The sequence below is a fragment of the Haemorhous mexicanus genome, chromosome 12, assembly GCF_027477595.1.
Source record: "Haemorhous mexicanus isolate bHaeMex1 chromosome 12, bHaeMex1.pri, whole genome shotgun sequence".
In the NCBI taxonomy this organism is placed as follows: domain Eukaryota; kingdom Metazoa; phylum Chordata; class Aves; order Passeriformes; family Fringillidae; genus Haemorhous; species Haemorhous mexicanus.
The window spans coordinates 16,624,528-16,637,862 of record NC_082352.1 but is presented as its reverse complement, the minus strand read 5'-3'; the positions used below and the strand labels follow the sequence as shown (position 1 = coordinate 16,637,862).

Below are 13,335 nucleotides of genomic sequence, written 5' to 3'. Positions count from 1 at the left end.
TCTCCCCTCAACAACTTAGAAGTGTCCAGGGCTTTATCATCAGTCGAAGCAGTCTGTTTGCATTCTCCAATACAAACTGACAATCTAGTGATACAGTACATTAAAAATTCTCTGTAGTATTGACTGCCTGAAGCTGATGCTCCCTTGCTAAATGCAGTGCAGTTCAATTAACAGCTCTTCAATATACAATTTAATTTTTCTTTCATCTTGATCCACAGCCGAGCTTGAAATGAGGAATGTTGGAATAGATGTACTTTAAATATTGAAGCAAGTCCTTATAAATAAATCTATCAAACTCGTAATGATTTCTGTCAGAACAGGACCAAACAGATGAACCTGAATGTCTGTGACTTTTAGGTTTCTGCATTGTTGTTCTCAGCTCTATTCCCTCACTGAATTCCTGGCATGGGGAAGGCTCCAAAAACTCCTCCAAAGGAGTAGAGGAGCTTTTCCTTTACTGCACCATTCTTAGAACTGAAAGGAACAGATTTCTGCTGATGCTTTATTAAGTCTTTTGCATGTAAAAATCCAACTTATCACTTACGTCACAATATCTCAAGGACTTTTAATTTAAGAAGGTCATCAAACAGAGAAGTACGTGGCACCAGCTTCCATTGCCAAATCTGCACTAAACCAATCCTGAACTGAAAAATAAATATTTTATGCATAAATACTACCCTGGATACCATTCCCCCCCTGCAGTGTGAAAGCACATCGTACACTTCAAATTTTCTCTAGGTAGTCATGCCATTTCAGAGGAAAATGTAAGGTTAATTTAACCAGGACAGAATGAAATATTTCATTTCAAAGTTCCTCTAAGTGGGACACTGCTGAAGGAAGCTATTAATATCTCTTAGAGCATGCATGCTCAAGGAAACACAGTGGGCCAGCTCCTTTCTCACAGGTATACTCCACAGCTTTCCAAGTGGGAGGATTTACTACAGTTCATCAGAAGGGAAAACACTCCTCTCTTAAGCTAGAGGCACTTTCTACTCTTTAAACATTCACAGAATTCACCTGACAACACTCACTGCCTCAGACAGCAGAGAAGCACCACGGCCAGGGAGGGCTCCCAGCCTGCACCAGATGAGCTTGAAGCCAGCGAGGTTTGGCAGGAAAACATAAACAGCATTGCAAGAACAGAAATCCATTTCAGATGAGCTCAATCAAATGTTCTTAATTAATGCTTAAGTGCTTGGTGAAATACACAGCTTTACCTTGTTTGGTTCCATATTTACAATGGTATTAGCTGAGATGGCAAGATTTTATTCTTAAATGTTACATTTCTTTCTTCTTCCTGTATTTTTAATCATTTTACCTAGATTATCACTTTGAATGCTGAAAAAAATCTTTATAAAATTAACCAGTCTCATTATTACCACCATTTCCTTTTTCCCTTTATTTCCAGTCCTACATTTTTAAAAAGTATCTCAGTACTGTATTTAAATTGTCACTGAAATAACATTCAGCATTTACAGCAATTAACTCATCATTACTGCGAATAAGCACACTAATTGGGATGCTCTACAAACCTGCAACACTGCAGAATTAAAAATAAACATAACAAAGATACAATTTACAGCTAATCTATACTTACAATTAAAGTTAGTTTCGAGATTTATTTCATTCTATTATTTTTTATTAGCTACAGCAGACAGTAAATGGGGTGTACTATGTTCTGCTTTGCAAACACCTAGATTATAAAACATAATTACACAAATTAATTAGAAATGAGTACATACACTCATGTCTTTGTTTGTAGCCATAACATGTTAAACATGACTATATTAATGAACGGTTCCTAAAATTTATAAGCTGGTATAACTGAGGAAAACATTCCATCTCCCTGCCCTGATCAGGCATAAATGTCACAGAGAGGGTCACCACCACTCCAGATCTCCTGAGGTCCTGTTTTGCAGCTGCAGGCAGTGTGCAGGTCCTTCTAAACAGCAGAGTAACAATTCCTGAGAACATCTCAGCACCCAAAGCAGAATACAAGTGCAGCCTGAAACTTCCCCTGAACTGGCTTTTGTGCTTTATTTCCCACCTACTCTCAAGGGTTCTCAGATGTCTAAGAGCCTGAAGTCCCTTCAGTTCTGCCCACTGACTGCAAAGTTGGTTCAAAGCCTATTTTGCCTGGCTCTAGTAAAAACAAAGTAAAAAAACCTACCCCAAATACTCATTTTGCTGCATTAATCCTATGCTTTTATTTTATAAGCAGATTTTTTTTTGAAGTTAATACTCTCAGTGACCCCCAATGAAATAGAGGAAAGAACAAGTTTAGCACACCACCTCCAAAGGTGATTACTAGGATAGAAGGGAATTAATGGATGGGGAGAAATTAGAAAGGACAGTAAATTAAACGAAAAGTATGATGCTCTGGCTTTATAGTAATAAAAGGTTTACAAATATAATTGACAATCACAGAAATTATTAGCACTTTTTAAGCACTCTACTCAGCAAGTCTGTTTTCAAGACACCTCCTGCATTGCTGTTGAGCTCCAGCTATGCTTGTTTTATGTCACTTATGCTGCTCTGTAGTCATATAAGCCTGATAATTATCTTCACTTTTATAAGCTATTGTGGATCATGAAACAAGTCAGTGCTTCTTTTGATGCCCACACAGTAGTCCCTTGTCACTGTTAAAACTGCAAGTGATCCTGCAACCACTTTTTATTCTTTTTTTCCCTTCTTTTTAATGCATAACAATCCTGCAGTTGTACTACACCATCCTGGAGTTACTATTTTCCTGCTCTACTACATTTATTGTCACAGTAAGACCTTGAGATTTTTGGGTTTATCATCAAGATTCCTTTAAACATTATCACCCTGTCACAGCACTGCAGATCCACAAGTAGAAAGAAAATAATCTCTCTACCTTTTTCTTCCCTGCACTGAGTTCAACCAAAATATATTTCTGTATTTCAGAAGATTCATTAACCATATGGATAGACTGCTTACAAGCTTAAGAAAAATCTTAAAGAACTGATTCTTCACATTGCAGGCTCTATGACCCATCAAAACAAATTCTTTGGGATCTGAAAAACATTTATAAGTCTAAAACCATGAATGCTGAGTAACCACTTCGGTTTTAATTTCTGGGCAATTTTTCGGGTAAAGGCCCATTTTAGAATCGTGACAGAGAAAACTAAGACAAGAACACAACACACACCAGATTAGCAACAAGTGTGCCCTGCACTTAACAAGCAAGAGAGTGTTTTGTTATGAAGCATTCTGCTTCTTCAATGAGCTGGAAGAGTTACAATCCTTGCCCGCTAACACTGCTTGCAATACCAACAGATAGCCCATCCTGTTCACTTCTGCGGATGAAATCAACTAATGAAGTTGAGGGATTCATGTGAAAATGTGATTCATGGAAATGGGTAACATCCTGAACACAAAAGCATGAGTCTTTTGTTTACTTTTTATAAAATTAAAGCAAAGAACGACTCTGGCGACAAAAACCACCCACCAGATTTTACCACGACTTCCACAAAAAAAATGACCAGAGTGCACATTAAATCCTGAGCCAGCCAGTTTTAACATGCAGGGAATGGAAGCCGTGCAGAGGCAGAAGAGGAGCAGTGCTATAATTACAAGGCAGTGCTGTGCAGCCCAGCTAATGCCTGCTCTGACAGCGCAAGGCTATTCCTGCTCCCCCGAGCCCCGCCGCAGACAGGGCTCACTCTAATTGGGTCCAAAGCACAACCCACCAGCACAGCTCCTCCAGCCCAGGAATGGTAATTTCCACACCACTGTAAATAGTGTTTGCAAACAATACAAACACGGTAATAAGAGGCTAGGTGGGTAATTAATGTGGTTACAAAGCAGCTTATTTGCATTTTTATTTAAAACTGCCTTCTTTAAAAAGCTGCTCAGATTTCTTTTTGCAAGAGGAGCCTTGGTTAAGGAATAGAGCAGTAATTACTCTCTTTAGGGGTTCTTTTATACATTCTTTGGGGAATTAGAATGAAAAGATAAGCAGAATTATAAAGGGAATAATGTAAAATATGAAATGCACTATAAACACTTAGTACTGTATTTACCATAAGCTAAGCTTGTCTTCTTCATTAATGGAATATATTACAAGCTTATGTTACAATCAGATTAATTGTGAAGATGGTTTCAAATATACATACATATATCCAGACACTTTAATTCCTCCTCTCCCAGAACTGACAGCTAGAAATTCAGTGACAGCAGAACTCACTCAATGTAAGAACACATCTATCTGTACCACAGCAAAAAAGTTCTCAATGTCAGCAACATTAAATAGTTTTATAAAACACATTCTGAGAGAGAAAGGTTCATGAAAAACCCAAGTTACACTAAATCTATAAATTATCAGAGAAAACCCAAACTTTGCATCCTATAAGCTACACTCAAGCCAATGTACAAAGTCTACTTTTTTATAAAGACAGACATCCAGACAGGTTGGTGATATATTTGAGCACACAGTGTCTCCTAGTGACTTTTAACTGAAGACCAAGCATAAAGTGCAGTTTTTAAAAAGGTTATCCTAAGGTCTGTTGCTGTCTGGGGGGGGGGGGGGGGAAATCTTTTTTTTTTTTTTTTTTTTTTTTTTTTTTTTTTTTTTTTTTTCCTGTTAAAAAGCTCAAACTGCATTTAAGTAGTATTATTATAAAGCTTTAGGCATGGTAGGGATTTTGTGACTCACATTTCCAGATTAAGAACAGCAGGGCTGTGCTAAAGAAACAAATTACCAAAAAGATCACTTCAACATTTCTATGTATAAAATTCTGCTGACTGGAGGAAAAAATTAAGGAACAGTAAAATACTGTGACTTCTTTTCAAATTACATTTAAGAATTATTTTTTTTAATGCACGTGTAACAGATATTGGAATGTGAAGAGAATTATGAGAGTAGAAGCAATTAAGCCAACTTAAAAGACAACTTTTATCTTTACTGGAGGAAACCATCGCCAATTGTCTTACTATGCTAAAAACCCTGCAACCTGATAGCTCTGGGAGTGCTCAGTCCCTATCAGCTGTGTACAGTTATGAACTCAGACACACCTGGGTGCTTTGGGGTGCAGAGAGATTTAGGGTTTGCTCCTGTGCAGAAACCCAGGGCACTGGGAATATTTCTCTGTCTGCTCTGGGGTGCCCTGACCCCCAGGGCAGCACTGACTTTGACCCTCATCCATGGTGAAAGTTTCCCAGACTTCAAGATAGACTGGAATCCACAAAAGTGTGAAATAGATTATAGAGAGCAGTGTAGGTGTGTCACTTGGTGAGAAATTGAGGGTTTGGGATTTTTAGTATGTTGTGGATGGAAGCAAGATGGAGAGCACAGGGTGTCATCCTGGGTTTCTCCATGGGTTTGGGTGGCATTTTGTAATTGGGCAGAAAAGTCCCCATGGCAGCTCTGTGGGATCAGTTATTGGGTTAAAAGGGAAAATAATCCAGGTGTCAGCTCTTAATTGGATAGTTCAGTCTTAAAAGACCTTGTAACAAGAGAGTGTTGGCCATTTTGTGCCTTCTAATGAAAAGCTGCAGAACTCAGAGTAGTGAGACTGTTTTACGGAGAGGAAATAATAAACACCTGAGTCCGAACATGAACCACTGCCTCAAGTGCCTTCAATCCAGACCCAGAGAAACCCATACTCCTGGATTTGGGCAGGGGTCAAGGCCTAAGGGTTACCTCAGGTTTGGGGGTTGGAAGCTGTTAAAGGCAGCATGTCCCCAGTGGAAGCCTGGGAGGGGCTGGGCTGCTTGCTCCATCATGATAAATAATCAAACTCTATCTGTTGTACATATCCATACAGCACCAGGGCTAAGTGCAGATGAAAATGTAAGTGTGAAACAGCTCAGCTGTGGCCAGTACATCAACTCTGCAACTAACTGCTATCAGTATTCAGGAGGATGCCCAACCCTGAAAGTTAGGGGCTTAACACATCTGCTATATAATTCAGACTCTGTTTTACAGCAGTTTCATTACTAACCATAAAAACTGTAACAGTGGAACTGTATAAACAAACTGAACAGTGTTTTTACTGTAAAACATGAATGTAATATAAATATTTGCCTTTCCCTTTTCTCAGCATCTGTAATGAAATCAAATTCATGCCATATGTTTATGGTGTACAAAAAAAAAGATCTCAACAATCCATCCATGTAAATGTTGATTGTACTGTTCCATGTTTTTAACTTCATGTGGGAGGATTTTTAAGCATCTGTATTTGGAAAGTAGCTTTGCAGCACACATCACTCTCTTAAGGTTTCTCAACTGAGCAGATTACTCACAGAAACTTACTGAATTCTTAAACATTATGGCCAAAATCTGGTCATACATTCATATTGAATGAGTTGCTGCCAGCAACAGGACTGGGTAATGTTTATACTGACTGCACTGCAATTAGTTAATTAAAAGATCCCTTCGTTTCAGAAAAATCTGGATCACATCCTAAAGAATTAAACAAGGCCTTATACTCAGCAGAGGCAATAATTCTGTAGTTGGAGTGTCCACAGCTGGAAGTGAGACAAGTTGATGCAGATTTTTTTTTTTTTAATTGCATTAGCAATTCATTCAATACAAGATACTGCCCCTTCTTGCAAGGCCTTTTCCCCACAGCAAGGTTTGGATAACTCCCTTTAACATGATTCTTCAGCATGGGCACTGCTCAAGCACTGGAAAATGAAATATGTCCATATATTGCAGGTCTTTTTAAGTGTATATTACACCACAATGGCATGTGAGCCAGCAATACAGAGTTTAGGATATCCTGCTTTGAAACAAGATCATTCTTTATCACAATAACAGAATATTGGAAGCAATATTCTCACTGAACTTCATGTGCTTTACTTGTAGGATACCCTGAAATATTTCCTATTTTGAGGATTATTTTAAAGAGCTTTTATTTAGCACCACTTTGAAACCCTTTGATTCTGTACTAACAGAATCAGTGGGGTTTCAGTCAGTATTTACTACATCTCCAAAGCCATCTCCTAGGCAGTCTCCAGCTTTTCCCATAAATACAAACCCGCCACCAACCATGAGGAGGTTTACAAAAAAACCTAAACCAAGAACAGCAGTGGAGACAAAACACCTTCTGGGAAAACAGAGCCCTTCCTCCAGGGGAAACACACACAGTGACCACATGCAAACTGCTGCCCATGGACTGGTAAATGTGCCCAGTTTGCTTCTGGTCTTTCTGCACTTCACAGGATCACAAGTGGAATACAGACTCACTTACCAGGTTTTAATTTCATTCAGTTACTTAATCAGCAAGAATATAAATCACTCCTTCGGTGAAGAATACTTCAGGGGAAAGGAATACAGCAAGGAGTCATATTAGTTTGGTTGGTTTTCTTCACAGTTTTTCTCTCTTCTCTTGTCACATCTCTACCTTGTGAGTCTCTACTTAAAAAGCAAAGTCAAATGTTCTTTTTACAGTTTAATCTAATCTTTAATATAGAGGTAGGTTTAACACTGAGGAATAATTACCAAAGAAAAATTAGACTTTTTATGAAATATTAAACTTACAATTTATCTTTTAATATGTACTTCAAAGACTATTTGACAGGAATAAATAAATGAGAGCTTCTTGGCAAGAAAAGCTGTGATTTATGAAATATTTTATTCATTCATATTCTTAAGTATTTTCCTGAGAATACCACTAACATCTGGAGCTACGCAGTCTTATCCAAACATTCTGCTCATACTCAATTAGAAAATTATATCAATAATAATGTTAAATAAATTACCTAGCCTCTCTTCCTGGAGCATAGATTTCCATGTTTGTCAGAGCAACTATGTGTACAAACAGCACTGTAGTGTTTTTCATTAAGCCTCAAAGTCAATTAAGCTACGAATTGGAACAATCATTCCTCCTTTGCAAAGTATTGATATTTTTCTTGGCTGCTTTCAGGCCTTTTCACTACTCAAGGAGAGATTTATGTTTGACAATTTCTTTCTGATTAAAATGAATCATAACTCTAGAATTCTAATTTCCTCTTTTCCAAGCAAGAAATTATCAAACAGTTTTAAATTGATATTGAACATCATCATGCATGAACACTTATTTTCCAGATATCAAATGGAAAGCTGTACTGATCTCTCTTTTTATCTGCTGCCTTTACACACTTCCTCTTCCTTTTTCTGTCTATATAAAAATGCATGTGTATAAACATTAGATTGCACCAATATAATCAACCATACCCCTCCATAAAAATTATATTTGATAGACCAGCCAGACCAATCACATTAAAACTTGTCACAATGCTTTACACAAGGCAATTACCCTTTATTTGCAATATTAGCAAAATTCTGCTGTAGTTTAGAAAGAAAATAACTGGAATACTGCAGGTTGCAAACAAATGTCACTTAACCAAAGTAATTAGCAAGTTTATATGGGTAATCCCCACTCAAATGGTTCAAATTCCCTATAAAACAGCTCTTCAGGCATAAATTGTTACAAACAAAGTTCTCTAGATTTGCCTACAACAGCCAGTTACGATCAGTTTCCATTTGCTTTTTAAACATAATGGCAGCTAATCTGAAAAAAATCTTATTTTCTCCCATTATTCCTGCTTTTTTCTCTAAATCTTAACAATTGGATTTTCTCAAGCCATTTAGCCATCCCATTTTGTCTTTATAAACTTGATTTTCAGCTTTCACTACAAGCAAACTGAAGCTGCATTTTTTGCCCAACAACTGATTTAGAAGTACAAGAGGCCCAGAGCAGAGAGGTGTCTCTGCAGACACTGAGTCTGTGGCATTCCAGACAGGGATGTCACAAATGGACTCACCAGGGGACCCAGCTGGGTGTTTTTCCTTAGTACTGTTGTTTTATGTACACTGAACTTAATCTTAAATGCTGCATTACACTAGGTTTGATTTGATTTTGGTTTTTTTCTGTTGTGGCTTGGCAGAGGTGGTGGTTGGGGTTTTAAAAATTACAGTTTTTTCCATATATAGTTCAGGCTCTAGTTAATACAGGCCATCAATTAGATAATTGTATCAAAATTTGAAATCTCAAGTTGTTCTGTTACACACTTTTAATTACCTTCTCTTCTTGCAAAGTAGGTGGAACTCTTTTATATCTACAAAGAGTGGAAAAAGAAATATTCTGTGTCCAACACCTAAACCTTGAGTATCAAAGGATACTGTCCCACAGGAAAATCAGCACAGGAGCACAGGGTGCACAGTGCTTGTGGAAATGTACATGTTTTTATAGAAACACCAATTATATTACAACAATTTATAATAAAACTCCACACTTAGGACAGGTAAACACACAAGAACTCCATTTGGCAATGGTTTGGGTTTTTTTTGTTATGAGAACATATTTCATGCAAATGGAAAAAGGTTTGGGAATTCAGTTGAAGAGTAGGAATGTATTTATCAGATTTCTACCCGTCAAATTACTGGAGGAACTTGTCTTTAAGAGTGCAGTTCAGAGATACAATCTCAAAGATTTACAAGAAAACATAAACCAAGTAGGCTGCACTACTGCTGCTGAAAACACTACCTGAGTACCATGAACATGAGGCTTGGTAAGGCTGCAACCTAACCAGCTTTATTTTTCTTTAAATTGATTGCAAATTGAAAAATAAATCAACTTCCTTTCAAAAATTTTGCTTTCCCCAGGAACAGAGGAGACAAAATTCTGTGCCTGCTTTGAAGCTCTTTCTAGCAGAACATTTGCAGCTGCATATTGAGAATTCATCTCAATCAGATGCAGATGTTGTGGGTATTTTTTTAAACTCTCATTTTTAGGAAAAGAATTTTCAATTAACAACTTCCTGTAGTTACACCTATAAGCTAAAAATTAATATTTTACATCCATATTTTAATATTAGAAGCAAATCAGTCAAATTAATCTTTGTCTCTTTGTTTTCAGTAGCTGATTTTGGGGCTGGTTTTTGTGTTTGTTTTCCTCAAGACTGCTTACAATTTGATGTAAATTTTAAGCATCTTGTAATTCATCAACTAATTCTCTCCTGGTTATACACTCCAAGTAATTAAAGTTCAGTAATAACTTATTCTTTCTGCTCCAGCACCTGCATTTCATTTGTTTATTTTCCCAGAGTCATAAATCTGAGGGACTGTCAAAGTGCCATAATATTAGTGCAATAATCAAAGTTAATTAGTCCCTCTCAATAAACAACAACAAAGCCATTACAAAGATGCATTGAAGGTTTTCCAGCTACCGCTTTACAGATGAGACTCTTTTTCTGAACAATTAGAATTTGAAAACTGTTAGTAAATAAATGCAGTGTTTCTGAAGTAATTTGACCTTCAATGTTCTTCATTCAATTAACAACTCATTAACTTTGGGTGAGATAATACAGGTATTTAAGACAAGTATTCTGAACTCCCATTGTCTTCAAAGTGGTCCGAGATATGGTTAGGATTAAGAGGGTAATGGGATATTTTTCAAATAAAAGATGTTCACCACTGCCTAATTTTAGTTAGGTAACACCCATATAAACAGCCATATTTGGCTGGACTGGGACTATCAAATTCAAACAGAGTATCACCAAATCCAGTTCTATTGGAAGAGAATAGACACTATGCTGGCCTCTGTTGGAATTCTCTTGGAGTTCTATGCTAGTGAATTATTTTTTTAATTTTTTTTTTTTTTATTTAAAAAACAAGAGAGTTTTAATGGGATGAAAACAGCAAGGAAGACATTTTTCGAAACCAACCCTTTACTGTAAATCATTCATACGATCTGGGCAAGAGAAAAAGGCCTAAATCCAAAGACTGTTTCTTCATGAAACTTGTGGTTACAAAAATTAGCAATATTGAAAGTATCACTTATCTGGAAATACACGAAATAAGCACCATTTGTTTTGCATTAATAAATATTATAATTATCTTCAGACTACTTATGTGTAAATATTAATACTACTGAGTGCTCTCCCACGTCATCTGGGAGCAGCTCAAATACTTTGAGAGCTCAGGAAATAAAAGCAAAACACTCATCACTAATTTTAGCTGGAAGGAAATAAAAATCCAAGAATTTGATCCATTGGTCTTTTATTCATTTAAGTGTAGAGATGTCACCACATTCTCTCCTGGAAGTCAGCAGTCCCAGCAAGCTCAAACAAAAGTAGCCCCAATGATTGTGGGAGGAATAAATTAGGACAGCTGAATATATTTTAATAAAGGCCTTAGAAGATCATGTAAAAAAATGGGGATCAGGGAAAGGAATCAAAGAGCAACAAGGCAATAGATGGGACTGAAAAGCTGGTGTTTGTGTGACAAAAATGGGAGAAAAATTAAAGAAAGTGGGGAGAAGCTAGAAGGAAAAAAACACTGTGATAGCCTGGCAGCAGGGCTGCAGAGCCTGATGAACTCAGAAAAGGAGAAACATTCTTGAGTTTGAAAATTACAGAAACAACCCTCTGAAATCTCTCACTAAAGAAAAATTATGGGCAAAACAGTGGCTGTTTTGGAGGACTATGCCCATCCTCCTTTGGGTAGCTATTCACTTTGGTTCTGGAATGTCCTTTCCTATGAAGCAAGCCTCAGTGGTTCTCCCAAACATTTTTTTTTCCCCTCACAAAGCATCCACAAACATGGATAAGAGCACATCAAGCCTTGCAGTCCAACACACTGACAAGGAATGAAAACCTCAATCCCCCACGCACCAGCAGCTGAGCAGGGCATTACCCAATAAGACAAATGACTTTTTGCACAGATTGTGGCACCTGCTCATGATTGTGGCAGCGCTGTGTGTGCCTGCTGGCAGTGCCCAGAGGATGTCAGACCTTGCAGAGCCCAGGCCCGTGCTGGGCACTGGATGTGCACTCACCCATTCCCCCAGGATGCGCTGCACGGCCGCGTCGCCTCGCGCCGGGCTCCTGCAGGCCAGGATGACACACGCCCCGTGCAGGGCCAGGGACTTGGCAGTTTCAAAACCTAGGATAAAACATGGTCCTAGTCACAAACAGATCCCAGGAGCAGCACACAGCTATAAAATTACCTGAAAAACATGAGCCATATATTTAAGTGCAGTTAGGCTACCTGCAGTCTGCTGACCTGAGAGTCACCTGGACTCCGCTTTTAAGAGCACATGTGAAGAAGCACAGAGACCTCAACTTGATCAGATCTTTTGGACAATAATTGTATGTATTTTCTGCAAAACAGGTTTGGCATCTTCAAAAAACAGACTCAACTTCTCTGCCTACCACAGTCCTCAGCTGTTGAAAGGGCAGCGTTGAATGTGCCCCTTCCTTGTCTGACTGTGAACAATGTGCCCACACAGAGAGACTGCAGAGCCACTGTGCCTGGCAACTTCATCTGGAAGTGACAGAGCATCCAACACTGAGCTCCAGGCTCTTTAGATGCACAGTTGGCCTCAGAGTCATCAATCTGAGGACCACCTGTGGCAGGGGGAACAAAACGTTGTTTCACTGTTCAATTCACTAATGAAAAGCGGCAAAGAAGTTGGTCCAAAGTAAACTTCATTAAATGGGAAAAAATCTGTGAGAATTTACAACAGGAGATGAGGACTTTTGGGAAGAGCAGAATGCCCATGAAGTGCAGAGAACTGAGCCAGAACCTGGGTTTCTACCAGGAGTGAGCTACTACATATTTATGATGCAGTTAATGGTATCACTGGGTGTCCATCTCCATGGAGAACTGTGCCAGTGACAGGAATTGCCTTCTAGCTGAAAGAGGCATAACACAGCTTAATGAGTACAATTAGAAAAGCCTGAACTATGAAAGGAAGAATCAAACTGAAATGCCCAACAATCTGTATATGTGAAGAATTCAAAGAGAAGAGGCATTTGTTTTAGCTTGATGACATTTAAAGCATGTTCATGATTTCCTGTTAAAAACTGTTTACCAAAAAGCCTATGAAGATGGGCTGTCTCACTTCCAAAACACCCTGGAGCAACAAAATCCAGTTACAGCACAAAACATAACTTACATTATAGAAACAACAGACACCAAGACAAATTCATACAATTTTCTGCAATTACATACTTACGGTATTTAAGTCCAAGCAATTTTCCTGTATCTCCTTTAAAGCCATTCACTGCACCAAGCAACTTTAATTACCTGGATAATTCATTGCATGCACATGAATTCAGCTACAGTATATGCAAAGATTTCCCTTGTTCCTAATTCCACTTTAAGCATATTTAACTAGAATTTTTCATGTAACTAATGTAAGATGTACCATTAGCTAGCTGTATGCTTCTTGTTTTGCACAAGAATACTCATTTTAACTATCTGACCATATTATTAAAAACTAGTTGGAATGCCTGGGAATTGTCTTGCTACTGTTAAACAAAGATTGAGAGCTGGTGGCCAGATTAATTAGCAAAGCATGATGATGTTTTGCTAACTCTACC

The 13,335-nt window shown here is 38.0% G+C and overlaps 1 protein-coding gene across 2 annotated transcripts in view; it reads right to left on the bottom strand.

Annotated features, from left to right (window-relative positions):
- Window positions 1–13,335, bottom strand: part of WWOX (WW domain containing oxidoreductase) — a 476,293-nt gene that overhangs the window by 443,357 nt on the left and 19,601 nt on the right. For both annotated transcript variants that reach the window (XM_059857399.1, XM_059857401.1), the window contains exon 5: window positions 11,787–11,893. In XM_059857399.1, coding sequence (XP_059713382.1) covers window positions 11,787–11,893 — 107 coding nt within the window. The remainder of the gene's footprint in view (window positions 1–11,786; window positions 11,894–13,335) is intronic.